General features: G+C 41.8%; 1 protein-coding gene across 6 annotated transcripts in view; it reads right to left on the minus strand.

The window, feature by feature from the left end:
• Positions 1-18641, minus strand: part of LOC139766420 (uncharacterized) — a 144810-nt gene that overhangs the window by 82189 nt on the left and 43980 nt on the right. For all 6 annotated transcript variants that reach the window (XM_071695089.1, XM_071695093.1, XM_071695087.1 and 3 more), the window contains one exon: positions 8833-8960. In XM_071695089.1, coding sequence (XP_071551190.1) covers positions 8833-8960 — 128 coding nt within the window. The remainder of the gene's footprint in view (positions 1-8832; positions 8961-18641) is intronic.

An 18641-nucleotide genomic window follows, 5' to 3' on the forward strand; every position in this document is an offset into this window, starting at 1 on the left:
TGAACATTCCACTTACATATCTTGTATTCTTTCCTCCCCCACTGCTGAACTTCCACTGGTACATTCCTGTTGAGCAATCTACTATGTGCCCTTTTCATTCTGTTCCACCACATTTTTAATCTCCTGTCCACTACGCATTGCCCTTTTTATTCCTGTATCTCACTACCTTGTATCCAACTACTGATTCCACAACCTTTACAAGTATTTCTCTAAACATTTTAAACACCTCATTCACACATGACTGCATTCCGACATTCACTGCACTTTTATCTAAGCTTTCAGTTACTTTCCTTCCATACTCCACACTGTATTTTTCCTGATTCATCTTTTCGCTTGCCAACACTTTTACCCCTTCATTCTTCCCAACACCATACCTCCTATTCTCCCTGATCCTCATCCCCACAAGAATCATCAAATAATCAGTCTCTCCAAAGAATCCTCTCACAACTCTAGCATCCAGCACAGCCTTTCTCAATCTTTCATCCACTAACACATATTCAATCATAGCCTTTTGTTCTTTTCTTCCATCATTCCTCATCCATGTTTATCTGTGGATCATCTTGAGCTGAAAAAAGAAGTTTACAAGGAATAAACCCCTCTCAAGCCAAATATCCACAAGATAGCCATTCTCATTTACTCAAGGCACTCCCCATTTACCAACTGTCTGACTTTTGCATTCATATCAGCCAAATGACCAGGTTTCTCTTATTCTCAAAACTGTTTATAGCCATTCAAATTCCTCCAGAAAAGCTTCATTTCATCCTTACCTCATACAGTCTTCATATTCACAGGCACATATACACATACCTATGCATATTTCACAAGCCCAATCTTTCCTTTCACCCACACTATTCTTGATCCATTCCATCCATGCTCAGTAACACTCCCATACTCTTGGTAACAGGAAAATTGCAAATCCTTCTTTCCCTATTCTTTGATCATTTTCACACACTCCCGTCCGTACCACACCTCCTCCCATGCCCCTAGGGGTAAGTTTGTTGAGTGTACTTGGTAAGAAGTATGAGAGGGTATTGAATGAGAGGGTGAACGAAAGTACAGATTACTGCAGTGTGGTTTCACATGTGGTAGAGGATGCAAGGTCCTGGTGTTTACTTTAAGGAATGTGTGTGAGAAACACTTAAGAGAAACAGAATGATTTGTATGTGGCATTTATGGATCTGGAGAAAGTATATGATAGGGATTCCTTGTGGAAGGTCTTAAAAATATACGGTGTGAGAGAAAAGCAACTAGAAACACTGAAAACTCTTTATCAAGGGTGTATGGCATGTATACACATAAATTATGAAGTACTGCTCTCATATCTGGGGTGGGTCTAGCTCTATATCCTTATTTGAGAGAGATAAGCTGAAAGCAATTCAACATAAACTCTTCCAGGCTAACGTCAAAACTTGATCTGCGTGCTCTAAGCCACGTTCACTTTCCCTCTTCTATATGTACTCCTTTGGTGTTTGCTCCCAAGAGCTTGCTGTTTGTGTGCCCCCATCACTAGCTAGACCATGTGATAGTCAGGAAACTTGCATTGCACAATTACCATGAGGCCGTTGGCAACTCAATGGTGGACTGTTTTGATAACTGTTTCTTTCCCTACACCTTGAAGCTTTGGAACTGTCTACCTTCTCATGTTTTTCCCAATAACTATAAATTGGCACATTTTGAAAGACAGGTTTTTCACTTTCTCTAAAATTCAGAAATACTTTATTTCTTCGTTCTCCTTTTCATAATCCTCAATATATTTCAATTAATGCCCAGCCTTCATATGTACATGAGTAAAGTCTCCAATGTAATAATAATAAAATGATGTTTGGAAGAAGGTAAATAACATGCATAAGATAAGAGAACAAATAAGAACACCAGTGAAGGGGGCAAGGGGGAAGTGATAACTGGTAGTGATGAAGTGAGGAGGAGATGGAGTGAGTACTCTGAAGGTTTGTTGAATGTCTTTGATGATAGAGTGGCAGATGTAGGGCATTTTGGTTGAGGTGGTGTGCAAAGAGGCAGGTTTGGAAGGTTCTTCAGTTGAATTTATTAAGAAAGAGGGTGACTGTGTTATTGATTGGTTGATAAGGATATTCAATATACGTATGGATCATGGTGAAGTGCCGGAGGATTGGCGGAATGCATGTATATTGCCAATGTACAAAGGCAAAGGGGATAAAGGTGAGTGTTCAAACTACAGAGGCATAAGTTTGGTCAAGTATTCCTAGAAAATTGTAAGGGAGGGTACTGATGAGAGGATGAAGGCATGTACAGAGTTTCAGATTGGGGAGGAGCAGTGTAGTTTCAGAAGTGGTATGGGATGTGTGGATCAGGTGTTTGCTTTGAAGCATGTGTGTGAGAAATACTTAGAAAAACAAATGGCTTTGTATGTGGCAGTTATGGATCTGGAGAAGGTATATGACAGGGTGGATAGAGATGCTTTGTGGAAGGTCCTAAGAGTATACGATGTGGGAGGTAAGCTGCTTGAAGCAGAGAAGTTTTTATCAAGGGTGTACGGCATGTGTACCAGCAGGAAGAGAAAAGAGTGACTGGTTCCCAATGAAGGTCGGTCTGCGGCAGGGGTGTGTGATGTCCCCATGGTTATTTAATGTGTTTATGGATGGGGTGGTTAGGGTGGTAATGCAAGAGTTTTGGAGAGAGGGGTTAGTTTGCAGTCCGTTGGGGATGAGAGGGCCTAGGAAGTGAATCAGTTGTTCGCCGATGACAGCACTGGTGGCTGATTCGAGTGAGAAACTGCAGAGGGTGGTCACTGAGATTGGTAGTGGTTATGTTTGAAGGAATAGTAGACCAAGCAATATCATATGAATGTATAGCATGGGCTATAGATAAGACTGTGCATATGAGCATGGATGTGTTGGAGATGAAATGTTTGAGGACAAATATGGTGTGAGGTGGTTTCACTGACTAAGTAACAAGTTGATGAGTGCGGTAATGTGGTAATAAAAAGAGTATGGTCGAGAAAGCAGAAGAGGGTGTGCTGAAATGGGTTGAACATATAGAGAATGAGTGAGGAAAAAAGGTTGACAAAGATATATTTATCAGAAAAGGAGGGAACAAGAAGAATGGGGAGACCAAACTGGAGATAAAAGGATGGAGAGAAAAAGATTCTGGGCAATTGCGGCCTGAACATGCAGGAGGGTGAATGGCGTGAATGGAATAAATCAACTGGAACAACGGGGTATATCTGGGTTGACGTGCTGTTAATGGACTGAACCTGGGCATGTGAGGTGTCCGGGGTAAACCAATGTGGGGCCTGGTTGTAGACAGGTAACTGCAGTTTCAGTGCATTACACATAACAGATAGAGAATGTATGTGGGTGGGTGTGGCTTTTCGTAAGTCTGTTCCACGCGTTTCCTTGCTACTGCGGGAAACGATGATCAATTATGAAAAAATCAATTAATATTGAATCTAATAATGTCTGCTGACCATCTCTCCTACTTACATATGTATACTTGTGTATGTCCCTCTTTTTAATCCAGGTATTCCAATCATCAGTCCTTTTTCAACAGACAACTTAACAAGTTCTTCACCATTTCAATTCATAATACTGAATATCTCACGCCCCCCAATTATACCCTCAACCACCACATTACTCATCTTCGTTTTCAAAGCAACCATTACTCAGTCTCTCACATCAAAGCTGCTGACAAACTCGATCAGCTGCTCCCAAAACAATTGCCTCTCATGGTCTTTCTTCCCATGGCTAGGTGCATAAGCAATGCTAATTAATCAATCATCTCTTGCCATCCACTTTCAATTTTACCCACATCAGTCTAGAATTAACTTCCTGACACTTTCACACACTCCCAAAACTCTTGCTTTACAATATACCTACCTTACAAGTTATCCATCTCTCATGCTCTTGCTCCTTACATATTCTGAACACTATGAATATAAATTTATCATCCAATCATTAGAGCTAAATCATGTGTTTCTTCATGAAAGCTTCGTGCACACTCTATGGTTGAATATTTACCAATCACCAGAGCTTTCAGTGCACCTACAATCTTTATCCCTTGTTTGCTTCTACTTTCAACTTCAGCTTTCCCACTTGCGATCTAACTGAACATTACTCCTAATCTCTAAGCTCACCCATATATATATCTGTCTATCTATCTATATTTCTGAGCCTGTTTCATCCTGGAACTCCCTTAAGGAGGTGGCCACAAACAATCTCCACAACTAGTGAACTCCCGTGCTGCTTCTTAGCCCTTAGGGCCTTAACCATAATAAGCCACTGGCAGAGGGCAACCCTAATGCAGCATTTGCAGAGGTTCCTACCTGCGTTCCAACTGACAATTTCTACCTAATACTTCTTCTCATCCATAATTCACTGTTATTCACCTTGCAGACACGCAGTAAGTATACAGTGGTCTCTCATGCATTTACAAAAAAAAAAAAAAAAAAAAAAAACTGCTGTTCTTTCATTCACCTTCAAGTTCAGCAACCTCTAGCTCTTCCTTTAATTCTGCTAACAACACAGCTAACAGCGAATGTATCAACTTCCATAGTTTCTTTAGAATTGTCATACCATAATCACCCTAACTCATCTTCATCTCAAATAATGACCAATTGACAAAAACACTAAAGACCTATGGTGACATCAAACAACCCTGACAAACACCCACATTGCTTTCAAGCCAACCAACCTCTCATAACATCACTTACTTTCTTTCATGCACAACTTCAATTAAAAGAACTTAGCAGTATTGAGATGTTTTCTATGCACACCATACAGAGTCAGAACCTATCAAAGAGTCTTCCTTTTCACTAATGTTATTATCTATTAAAATGAGAACAAAGGAGGTAAGGGGAGTGGGGGAGGAATGGGATGCATTTAGGGAAGCAGTGATGGCTTGCGCAAAAGATGCTTGTGGCATGAGAAGCGTGGGAGGTGGGCAGATTAGAAAGGGTAGTGAGTGGTGGGATGAAGAAGTATGAGTATTAGTGAAAGAGAAGAGAGAGGCATTTGGATAATTCTTGCAGGGAAAAAATGTAAATGAGTGGGAGATGTATAAAAGAAAGAGACAGGAGGTCAAGAGAAAGGTTTAAGAGGTGAAAAAGAGAGCAAATGAGAATTGGGGTGAGAGAGTATCATTAAATTTTAGGGAGAATAAAAAGATGTTTTGGAAGGAGGTAAATAAAGTGCGTAAGACAAGGGAACAAATGGGAACTTCAGTGAAGGGGGCTAATGGGGAGGTGATAACAAGTAGTGGTGATGTGAGAAGGAGATGGAGTGAGTATTTTGAAGGTTTGTTGAATGTATTTGATGATAGAGTGGCAGATATAGGGTGTTTTGGTCGAAGTGGTGTGCAAAGTGAGAGGGTTAGGGAAAATGATTTGGTAATCAGAGAAGAGGTAGTAAAAGCTTTGCAGAAGATGAAAGCCAGCAAGGCAGCAGGTTTGGATGGTATTGCAGTGGAATTTATTAAAAAAGGGGTGACTGTATTGTTGACTGGTTGGTAAGGTTATTCAATGTATGTATGATTCATGGTGAGGTGCCTGAGGATTGGCGGAATGCGTGCATAGTGCCATTGTACAAAGGCAAAGGGGATAAGAGTGAGTGCTCAAATTACAGAGGTATAAGTTTGTTGAGTATTCCTGGTAAATTATGTGAGAGGGTAATGATTGAGAGGGTGAAGGCATGTACAGAGCATCAGATTGGGGAAGAGCAGTGTGGTTTCAGAAGTGGTAGAGGATGTGTGGATCAGGTGTTTGCTTTGAAGAACGTATGTGAGAAATACTTAGAAAAGCAAATGGATTTGTATGTAGCATTTATGGATCTGGAGAAGGCATATGATAGAGTTGATAGAGATGCTCTGTGGAAGGTACTAAGAATATATGGTGTGGGAAGCAAGTTGTTAGAAGCAGTGAAAAGTTTTTATCGAGGATGTAAGGCATGTGTATGTGTAGGAAGAGAGAAAAGTGATTGGTTCTCAGTGAATGTAGGTTTGCGGCAGGGGTGTGTGATGTCTCCATGGTTGCTTAATTTGTTTATGGATGGGGTTGTTAGGGAGGTGAATGCAAGAGTTTTGGAAAGAGGGGCAAGTATGAAGTCTGTTGGGGATGAGAGAGCTTGGGAAGTGAGTCAGTTGTTGTTCGCTGATGATACAGCGCTGGTGGCTGATTCATGTGAGAAACTGCAGAAAATGGTGAGTGAGTTTGGTAAAGTGTGTGAAAGAAGAAAGTTAAGAGTAAATGTGAATAAGAGCAAGGTTGTTAGGTATAGTAGGGTTGAGGGTCAAGTCAATTGGGAGATAAGTTTGAATGGAGAAAGACTGGAGGAAGTAAAGTGTTTTAGATATCTGGGAGTGGATCTGGCAGCGGATGGAACCATGGAAGCGGAAGTGAATCATAGGGTGGGGGAGAGGGTGAAAATCCTGGGAGCCTTGAAGAATGTGTGGAAGTCGAGAACATTATCTCAGAAAGCAAAAATGGCTATGTTTGAAGGAATAGTGGTTCCAACAATGTTGTATGGCTGCGAGGCATGGGCTATGGATAGAGTTGTGCGCAGGAGGGTGGATGTGCTGGAAATGAGATGTTTGAGGACAATGTGTGGTGTGAGGTGGTTTGATCGAGAAAGTAATGTAAGGGTAAGAGAGATGTGTGGAAATAAAAAGAGTGTGGTTGAGAGAGCAGAAATGGTTTGGGCACATGGAGAGAATGAGTGAGGAAAGATTGACCAAGAGGATATATGTGTCGGAGGTGGAGGGAACGAGGAGAAGTGGGAGACCAAATTGGAGGTGGAAAGATGGAGTGAAAAAGATTTTGAGTGATCGGGGCCTGAACATGCAGGAGGGTGAAAGGCGGGCAAGGAATAGAGTGAATTGGATTGATGTGGTATACCAGGGTCGACATGCTGTCAATGGATTGAATCAGGGCATGTGAAGCGTCTGGGGTAAACCATGGAAAGTTCTGTGGGGCCTGGATGTGGAAAGGGAGCTGTGGTTTCGGGCATTATTGCATGACAGCTAGAGACTGAGTGTGAACGAATGGGGCTTTTGTTGTCTTTTCCTAGCACTACCTCGCACACATGAGGGGGGGAGGGGGATGTTATTCCTTGTGTGGTGAGGAGGCGATGGGAATGAATAAAGGCAGACAGTGTGAATTGTGTGCATGTGTATATATGTATGTGTCTGTGTGTGTATATATATGTGTACATTGAGATGTATGGGTATGTATATTTGCATGTGTGGATGTGTATGTATATACATGTGTATGGGGGTGGGTTGGGCCATTTCTTTCGTCTGTTTCCTTGCGCTACCTCGCAAACGCAGGAGACAGCGACAAAGCAAAATAATAATAATAATAATAATAAGCGGAAGTGGATCATAGGGTGGGGGAGGGGGCGAAAATTTTGGGAGCCTTGAAAAATGTGTGGAAGTCGAGAACATTATCTCGGAAAGCAAAAATGGGTATGTTTGAAGGAATAGTGGTTCCAACAATGTTGTATGGTTGCGAGGCGTGGGCTATGGATAGAGATGTGCGCAGGAGGATGGATGTGCTGGAAATGAGATGTTTGAGGACAATGTGTGGTGTGAGGTGGTTTGATCGAGTAAGTAACGTAAGGGTAAGAGAGATGTGTGGAAATAAAAAGAGCGTGGTTGAGAGAGCAGAAGAGGGTGTTTTGAAATGGTTTGGGCACATGGAGAGAATGAGTGAGGAAAGATTGACCAAGAGGATATATGTGTCGGAGGTGGAGGGAACGAGGAGAAGAGGGAGACCAAATTGGAGGTGGAAAGATGGAGTGAAAAAGATTTTGTGTGATCGGGGCCTGAACATGCAGGAGGGTGAAAGGAGGGCAAGGAATAGAGTGAATTGGAGCCATGTGGTATACAGGGGTTGACGTGCTGTCAGTGGATTGAATCAAGGCATGTGAAGCGTCTGGGGTAAACCATGGAAAGCTGTGTAGGTATGTATATTTGCGTGTGTGGACGTGTGTATGTACATGTGTATGGGGGGGGGTTGGGCCATTTCTTTCGTCTGTTTCCTTGCGCTACCTCGCAAACGCGGGAGACAGCGACAAAGTATAAAAAAAAAAAAAAAAAAAAAAAAAAATAATAATAATAATAATAATAATAATAATAATCTCTCTTACCCTTACATTACTTACTTGATCAAACCACCTCACACCACATATTGTCCTCAAACATCTCATTTCCAGCACATCCACCCTCCTGCACACAACTCTATCCATAGCCCACGCCTCGCAACCATACAACATTGTTGGAACCACTATTCCTTCAAACATACTCATTTTTGCTTTCCGAGATAATGTTCTCGACTTCCAAACATTCTTCAAGGCTCCCAGGATTTTCGCCCCCTCCCCCACCCTATAATTCATACTAATGTTATACCTCTTCTAAATCCTTGTCTTCCATTCGTAAAAACCTTGTTTTTTCACCAAACGGAGGTTCACTATTTTCTTATTCTAATTAATCTAATTGTCTCTAAAGTGAAATTACTGAGGTTTGTCTGACAAATCATGTCTGCACCAGATATCTTAGTTCATGCCTTCAAGATTCAATAAGATTTCAAGTTCCTCCAAATACCAATTTATTTGGGTAATCAGGAATCATTCCTTCCATTTATACTATCACTTTCCTATATCTAAACTACATCTTTCACACTCTGACCTCTATCCATGGATCATGTTTTTTCCGTTTAATTTCAATCAAAATATCTCATCAATTCCTCAAATCTGACTGCTGGCCCATAATTTTTATTATTCTCCTCACTCAGTTAAAAAAAACTCTTGCTAATCATTTTACCCACCCATTTTGTCTTCAACTTTTTCCCTCCTAACTCCTTACCAGAACTTTGATGATTATGGCTGACTGTCCTCTGGCCAAAACCTGAGTATACTTAAAACGCCCTGCAAGAAGTGGCATATCTTTCTCAGGAGCGAATTCCCCTTCTTCATCAGTGTATGGGGTAGTCTCTGCCAAAACAAAAGATTAATGTATGGCTTATTCATTTTATTACATTTTACACATACATCCTCCATCCTAGAAGCAAGGACATGCATACAGATCCTTCCTTAAGCACTAGACCTACCAAACTATTTCCATCGTTCTAGTAAAAAAGATTCAACAGCAAAGATCTATGTATTCTGCATTTTGGGGTCCCTATCATGTAAATGAGGAGGGTGTCAATTATTCTGAACAAATAACACGGCCTAAAGTTCTCACCTGGGCAATTTCAAGGGTCCATAACTTAGCTAAAAATAAATGCAACTTATGTTTTTTGGGGGGATGGAACACTGAAAAAAAGAAAAAAGTTGTATACCTGGCAAAGACTTCTGGGGACTTCTGAACTAACAACTCAGAATGAGCCCAACCAACTGAGCTGGGATACTTGTCTACCAGGATGTTTTGAAAAGTGCAGTCCATACGATCATATGTCCCACTGCCTGGCTGGTCTGGTGCACTTTGTATTTTCTATATTCTATGCATGCCCTTCTTAAATTCTTCGACTATATACCTCATAGTGTTTCAGATGTCTGCAAAGAATGCAGTGAATAGTCTTGGGCCCAGATGTTTAAATCATTTTCTCTTTTTGTGCTTATTAAACCTTTTGATTTTTGTGGTAGTTTACAGGGTCTTCCATGCTTGTTGTGCCAACAGAAGACAATTTTCAGAATAGGTTTGGGGCAGGAAGGTTTCGTACTTCCCAAGTGCTGTACATGGCAAATAAGAGGGGATGGAGTGGGAATAGGAAACCCTCCCTTCTTGTATTTCAATTTCTTAAAGATGGAACAACAGAAGGAGCCAAGCCAGGAGTAACTATCCTCCTCAAAACACTTAGGCTGTGGTGTCTAAATATGTAAGGATACAACCAATATGAGAAGAAAGGGGAGATAGGTAGTACCTTAACATACTTGCAATGTTTGCAGGTAGTTGGAGGAAGGAGATTTTCCCACACCCAATGTGCCTGATCCCTTGCCTGAATGGCCTCAGAACAGGAAGAGTTAAACCATGGACTAGAAGAACAGGTCATCCTGGAGGAAGAAAGGATAAACACTTCCATTCCCTACAAAATAATCTCTCCTAAGCATTTGGTGAAGACAGAAGCATCACCACATAGGGGAAAAAAACACTCAGTTTTGTTGAGGTGCTAATATTTACATTTAGAAGGGCTGTTGGAGGGGGAGGCACCAATAAAATAGATACATGTAATAGAGTGTGGTCAGATGAACAACTGGGGGTGAAACTTTACTTACGGCACAAAGGCTTACAGGTGAAAAACAGATACAGAATATTAGGAGAGTAGTCAAAGTGGTCAGGAATATGGCTGGGGTGGAAAATAATTTGATCTCTATCAGTGAGAATGGAGAACATGAAGGCTTCAACCCCCCATCATCTGCATGGGAGGAATCCAATCGTTCCCTACAGTGAAGGCTGAAATCCCTTAAGTAGAGGATCTCGCCTTGTTGGTGAGAGGATGCCACAGTCACATCGCTGGAGTTTAGATGGTCGAAGATATAAATGAAGAGAGCAGCAGGCAACACAAAGGTAAAGTGTGGTAATTGGGAGACAGACCATGAGCCAGACAATAGCAAAGTTTAGGAACTCAACATCCTTGAAGCACAGACGCCATCTTTGAGCTGGAATTGCGCGTGGAGATTATAGTTAAATATGAATACGGCCAAGTCCACTCCCAGATATCTGAAACGCTTCACTTCCTCCAGTATTTCTCCATTCAAACTTACCTCCCAGTTGACTTGTCCCTCAACCCTACTGTACCTAATAACCTTGTTCTTATGAATAAGGGGCTGGTGGAACATTATCAAGCAGCTGGGTCTCAGAGAGAAGTAAGATATTAGAAGAGGGTGGTGGCGAGAATGGATGAAGGCAGCAAGTATGAATATATACATGTGCATATGTGTATATGTATATATATGATGAAATGTATAGGTATGTATATGTGCATGTGGGGGCATTTATGTATATACATGTGCATGTGGGTGGGTTGGGCCATTCTTTCATCTGTTTCCTTGCGCTACCTTGCTAATGCGGGAGAAAGCAACTAAGTATAACACATGGTATAGTGAATAGTAAAAGAGGCAGGTCTTTCAGAAAGGGAAATGTCGTGGAAGGAGACCAGTCCTACTACTGTCTGAGCCCTCCCTCTCACTGGCAGTACATCAGGTGGGAACAAAGAGATTCTTTGCACCCAATGATGCCTGGGACTAGAGACCAAAGGTTTTATTGAATTCTATCATGATTATATCTAAAATTGTTGTGCAAACAGGAAATGGCAGGAAAACTTACATGAAAAAAATACGTGAGGTTTGAGTAGGTGTATGGTGCTTGTTAAGAGAAGATGGCAGGACTAGCCCAATAGTCCTGTTTTGATGAGACACAATGAAACCAACAATCCTAACATGAGGGGTATAAGATGGCTTCAAGCACCTGTTCAGTGCTCCTCAGTCAAGACAGCTACTTTCAACAGCCATACAACTTACCAGGTACTCTCAACAAACTTGTTCTTTGTTGTACATCTGTAGTTCAAATGCCCACCTTCACCTTGCCTTTATACAGCAGCACTATACATGCATTCTGCCAATTCTCAAGCACCTCACCATGATCTAAACAAGAGAAGGATTTGTATGTGTACGATGGTTTCAAGCACCATTTCAATGCTCCTTAGTCAAAATAGCTACTTTCAACAGCCATACAACTTACGAGGTACTCTCAACAAACTTGTTCTTTGTTGTACCTCTGTAGTTCAAACGCCCACCTTCAACTTGCCCCCTTGCATTTACACAGCAGCACTTATATATACATGCATTCTGCCAATTCTCTGGCACCTCACTATAATCCATACAAGAGAAGGATTTGTATGTGGCATTTATAGATCTCAAGAAAGCATACAATATGGTTGACTGAGATGCCTTGTGGAAGGTCTTTTGAATATATGATGTGGGAGCTAAAACTACTAGAAGCAGAGAAATTTATATCATGAGTGTAAGGTAAGAGTACAAGTAGCAAAAGAGGAGAGTGAGAGGTTCCAGGTGAAGGTTGGTCTGCTGCATGAGTGTGTAAAGTCACCATAGCTGTTTAATTAGCTGATGGACTGGGTGATGAGGGAAAATGTAAAGGGGCTTAGAGAGTGGGGCAGGTACGCAGTCTGTAAGAGGTGAGGGGGCTGGGAAGTGAATCAGGTGTTGTTTGCTGATGATAAGACCCTGGTGGCAGGAGTAAATGTGAATATGTGAAAGTTGAAAATAAATGTGAAAAAACAAGATTATTAGGTTTAGCAGGGCTAAGAGATAGGTTAGATAGACCATGAGTTTGAATGTACACAATTTGGATGAAGTGAAGTGTTTTAGATATTTGGAAGAGGACATAGCAGCAAATGGAACCACTGAAGAAGCAGCAATTTATAGGTTCAGTGAAGGAGTAAAGATTCTTGGAGTACTGATGAATGTGTGGAAGGAGAAGTCATTACTTGGGAAGGCAAAAAATGGGTATGTTTGAAGGTCAGTAGTCCCAATAATATTGTATGGATACAAGGATTTGGATATGTGGAAGAGGGTGGAGGTGTTGGAAATTAAATGTCTGAGGATAATATGTGACGTCAGGTAGTTTGATCATGGAACTAATAAAAGGGGTAAGAGAGATGTGTGGTAATAAGAAGTATATGGTTGAGTAAGCTGAAGAGGTGTGCTGAAATGGCTTGGACTTTTAGAAAATTAGTGGAGGGTTGACAAAGACGATATATGTGTCAGAAGTTGAGGGGAAAAGAAGGGACAGACCAAACTGTAGATGGAAGGATGAAGTGAAAAATATTTTGGGTGGTCAAGAGCAAAACATGTAAATGAGACAGAGTGCATTGGAATGATGGTATACAGGGGCCAACGTGAGGTCAATGGACTGGCTCATGGAATGTGAAGCAGCCTGATAAAGCAAAGAGGGCTGTGGTTTTGGTGCATTACACATGACAGGTAATGAATGGTTGTAAGCACATGTAGCCTGTCTTCATCAGTTCCTGGGCAATCTTGTTAACAAAGAGAACAAGAGACAAGTAGGAAGGAAAAAAGAAAGAAATAATAAAACTAAAATCTCCTAAGATCAGCAGCAGGAGGTGAAAAAGGGGGCAAACGAGCTGGGGGTGAGCAAGTATCACCAAAATTTAGGGAGAATAAAAAGATGTTTTGGAAGGAGGTACATAATGTGTGTGAGACAAGAGAACAAATGGGAACATCGGTGAAGGGGGCAAATGGGGAGGTAACAACAAGTAGTGATGAACAAGATGGAGAGAGTATTTTGAAGGTTTGTTGAATGTGCTTGATGATAGCAAGTAGCAGATATGGATTGTTTTGTTCAGGGTGCTGGGAAAAGTGAGAGGGTCAGGGTGAGTGGTTTGGTAAACAGAGAAGAGGTAGTGAAAGCTTTGTGGAAGATGAAAGCCAACGAGGTGGCAGGTTTGGATGGTATTGCAGTGGAATTTATTAAAAAAAGGGGGTAACTGTGTTGTTGATTGGTTGGTAATGTATACATGGATCATGGTGAAGTGCCTGAGGATTGGCGGAATGCGTGCATAGCCCCATTATACAAAGGCAAAGGGGATAAAGGTGAGTGTTCAAATTACAGAGGCATAAGTTTGTTGAGTATTCTTGGGAAATTATATGGGAAGATATTGATTGAGAGGGTAAAGGCATGCACAGGGCATCAGATTGGGGAAGAGCAGCCTGGTTTCAGAAGTGGTAAAGGATGTGTAGATCAGGTGTTTGCTTTAATGAATGTATGAGAAAAAATTCTTCGAAAAACAGATAGATTTGTATGTAGCATTAAGGAGCTGGAGAAAGCATATGATAGGGTGGATAGGGATGCTTTGTGGAAGGTTTTAAGAGTATATGGTGTGGGAGGTAAGTTGGCAGAAGCAGTGAAAAGTTTTTTACCAGGGATATAAGGCATGTGTACGAGAAGGAAGAGAGGAAAGTGATTGGTTTTCAGTGAATGTCGGTTTGCGGCAGAGGTGTGTGATGTCTCCATGACTGTTTAATTTGTTTGTGGATAGGGTGGTTAGGGAGGTGAATGCAAGAGTTTTGGAAAGAGGGGCAAGTATGCAGTCTGTTTTGGAAGAGAAGGCTTCGGAAGTGAATCAGCTGTTATTCGCTGATGATACAGCGCTGGTGGCTGATTCATGTGAGAAACTACAGAAGCTGGTGACTGAGTTTGGTAAAGTGTGTGAAAGAAGAAAGTTAAGAGTAAATGTGGATAAGAGCAAGGTTATTAGGTACAGTAGGGTTGAGGGTCAAGGCAATTGGGAGGTAAGTTTGAATGGAGAAAAACTGGAGGAAGTAAAGTGTTTTAGATATCTGGGAGTGGATCTGGCAGCGGATGGAACGATGGAAGTGGAAGTGGATCATAGGGTGGGGGAGGGGGTGAAAATCCTGGGAGCCTTGAAAAATGTGTGGAAGTAGAGAACATTATCTCGGAAAGCAAAAATGGGTATGTTTGAAGGAATAGTGGTTCCAACAATGTTGTATGGTTGCGAGGCATGGGCTATGGATAGAGTTGTGCACAGGAGGGTGGATGTGCTGGAAATGAGATGTTTGAGGACAATGTGTGGTGTGAGGTGGTTTGATCGAGTAAGTAACGTAAGGGTAAGAGAGATGTGTGGACACAAAAGGAGTGTGGTTGAGAGAGCAGAAGAGGGTGTTTTGAAATGGTTTGGGCACATGGAGAGAATGAGTGAGGAAAGATTGACCAAGAGGATATATGTGTCGGAGGTGGAGGGAACGAGGAGAAGTGGGAGACCAAATTGTAGGTGGAAAGATGGAGTGAAAAAGATTTTGTGTGATCGGGGCCTGAACATGCAGGAGGGTGAAAGGAGGGCAAGGAATAGAGTGAATTGGATCGATGTGGTATACCGGGGTTGATGTGCTGTCAGTGGATTGAATCAGGGCATGTGAAGCGTCTGGGGTAAACCATGGAAAGCTGTGTAGGTATGTATATTTGTGTGTGTGGACATGTATGTATATACATGTGTATGGGGGTGGGTTGAGCCATTTCTTTCGTCTGTTTCCTTGCGCTACCTCGCAAACGCGGGAGACAGCGACAAAGCAAAAAAAAAAAAAAAAATAAATATATGTCTGTGTGTGTATGTATATGTTGATATGTATACGTATCTATATGTGCATATATGGGCATTTATGTATATATGTGTATATGAGTGGATGGGCCATTCTTCGTTAGCGAGGTGGTGAAAGGAAACAGACGAAAGAATAGCCCAACCCACCCACATACACATGTATACACATACACGTCCACACACACATATACATATCTATAGATCTCAATGTATACATATATATACAAACACAGACATATCGTTATCAATAATATTTTGCTTTATTGCCATCTCCCACGTTAGCAAGGTAGCGCAAGGAAACAGATGAAAGAACAGCCCAACGCACCCACATACACATGTATATACATACACATCCACACACACAAATATACATACCTATACATCTCAACGTATACATATATATATACACACAGACATATACATATATACACATGTACATAATTCATGCTGTCTGCCTTTATTTGTTCCCATCGCCACCCCGCCACACATGTAATAACATCCCCCTCCCCACTCATGTGCGCGAGGAAACTTACCTCCCAGTTGACTTGACCCTCAACCCTACTATACCTAATAACCTTGCTCTTATTCACATTTACTCTCAACTTTCTTCTTTCACACACTTTACCAAACTCAGTCACCACCTTCTGCAGTTTCTCACATGAATCAGCCACCAGCGCTGTATCATCAGCGAACAACAACTGACTCACTTCCCAAGCTCTCTCATCCACAACAGACTGCATACTTGCCCCTCTTTCCAAAACTCTTGCATTCACCTCCCTAACAACCCCATCCATAAACAAATTAAACAACCATGGAGACATCACACACCCCTGTCGCAAACCTACATTCACTGAAAACCAATCACTTTCCACTCTTTCTACACGTACACATGCCTTACATCCTCGATAAAAACTTTTCACTGCTTCTAACAACTTGCCTCCCACATCATATATTCTTAATACCTTCCACAAAGCATCTCTGTCAACTCTGTCATATGCCTTCTCCAGATCCATAAATGCTACATACAAATCCATTTGCTTTTCTAAGTATTTCTCACATACATTCTTCAAAGCAAACACCTGATCCACACATCCTATACCACTTCTGAAACCACACTGCTCTTCCCCAATCTGATGCTCTGTACATGCCCTCACCCTCTCCATCAATACCCTCCCATATAATTTACCAGGAATACTCAACAAACTTATACCTCTGTAATTTGAGCACTCACTCTAATCCCCTTTACCTTTGTACAATGGCACTATACAAGCATTCCACCAATCCTCAGGCACCTCACCATGATTCATACATACATTAAATAACCTTACCAACCAGTCAACAATACAGTCACCCCCTTTCTTAATAAATTCCACTGCAATACCATCCAAACCCACTGCCTTGCCGGCTTTCATCTTCCGCAAAGCTTTTACTACCTCTTCTCTGTTTACCAAATCATTTTCCCTAACCTTCTCACTTTGCACACCACCTCGACCAAAGCACCCTATATCTGCCGCTCTATCATCAAACACATTCAACAAACCTTCAAATTACTCACTCCATCTCCTCACATCACCACTACTTGTTATCACTTCCCCATTAGCCCCCTTCACTGAAGTTCCCATTTGTTCCCTTGTCTTACACACTTTATTTAGCTCCTTCCAAAACATCTTTTATTCTCCCTAAAATTTAATGATATTTTCTCACCTCAACTCTCATTTGCCCTTTTTTTCATCTCTTGCACCTTTCTCTTGACCTCCTGCCTCTTTCTTTTATACATCTCCCACTCATTAGCATTATTTCCCTGTAAAAATTGTCCAAATGCCTCTCTCTTCTCTTTCACTAATACTCTTACTTCTTCATCCCACCTCTCACTACCCTTTCTAATCTGCCCACCTCCCATGCTTCTCATGCCACTAGCATCTTCTGCACAAGCCATCACTGCTTCCCTAAATACATCCCATTCCTCCCCCACTCCCCTTACCTCCTTTGTTCTCACCTTTTTCCATTCTGTTCTCAGTCTCTCCTGGTACTTCCTCACACAAGTCTCCTTCCCAAGCTCACTTACTCTCACCACTCTTTTCACCCGAACATTCTCTCTTCTTTTCTGAAAACTTCTACAAATCTTTACCTTCACCTTCACAAGATAATGATCAGACATCCCTCCAGTTGCACCTCTCAGCACATTAACATCCAAAAGTCTCTCTTTCGCGCGCCTATCAATTAACACGTAATCCAATAATGATCTCTGGCCATCTCTCCTACTTACATACGTATACTAATGTATATCTCTCTTTTTAAACCAGGTATTCCCAATCACCAGTGCTTTTTCAGTACATAAATCTAAAAAGCTCTTCACCATTTCCATTTACAACACTGAACACCCAATGTACACCAATTATTCCCGAAACTGCCACATTACTCACCTTTGCCCTCAAATCACCCATCTCTATAACCCGGCCTCATGCATCAAAACTACTAACACACTCACTCAGCTGCTCCCAAAACACTTGCCTCTCATGATCTTTCTTCTCATACCCAGGTGCATATGCACCAATGATCACCCATCTCTCTCCATCCACTTTCAGTTTTACCCATATCAATCTTGAGTTTACTTTCTTTCACTCTTATCACATACTCCAACCACTCCTGTTTCAGTAGTGCTACTCCTTCCCTTGCTCTTGTCCTCTCACTAACCCCTGACTTTGCTCCCAAGACTTTCCTAAACCACTCTTCCCCTTTACCCTTGAGCTTTGTTTCACTCAGAGCCAAAACATCCAGGTTCCTTTCCTCAAACATACTACCTATCTCTCCTTTTTTCTCATCTTGGTTACATCCATACACATTTAGACACCCCAATCTGAGCCTTCGAGGAGGACGTGCACTCCCCGCATGATTCCTTCTTATGTTTCCCCTTTTAGAAAGTTAAAATACAAGGAGGGGTGTTTCCAGCCTCCCGCTCCCATCCCCTTTAGTCGCCTTCTATGACACGTGAGGAATGTGTGGGAAGTGTTCTTTCTCCCCTATCCCCAGAGATAAGGATATATATACATACCTATACATCTCAATGTACACATATATATACACACACAGACACATACATATATACCCATGCACACAATTCACACTGTCTGCCTTTATTCATTCCCATCGCCACCTCGCCACACATGGAATACCATCCCCCTCCCCCCTCATGTGTGCGAGGTAGCGCTAGGAAAAGACAACAAAGGCCTCATTCGTTCACACTCAGTCTCCAGCTGTCATGCAATAATGCCCGAAACCACAGCTCCCTTTCCACATCCAGACCCCACACAACTTTCCATGGTTTACCCCAGACGCTTCACATGCCCTGATTCAATCCACTGACAGCACGTCAACCCCGGTATACCACATCGATCCAATTCACTCTATTCCTTGCCCACCTTTCACCCTCCTGCATGTTCAGGCCCCAATCACTCAAAATCTTTTTCACTCCATCTTTCCACATCCAATTTGTTCTCCCACTTCTCCTCGTTCCCTCCAC

Source organism: Panulirus ornatus, chromosome 57, assembly GCF_036320965.1.
Source record: "Panulirus ornatus isolate Po-2019 chromosome 57, ASM3632096v1, whole genome shotgun sequence".
Taxonomy (NCBI): domain Eukaryota; kingdom Metazoa; phylum Arthropoda; class Malacostraca; order Decapoda; family Palinuridae; genus Panulirus; species Panulirus ornatus.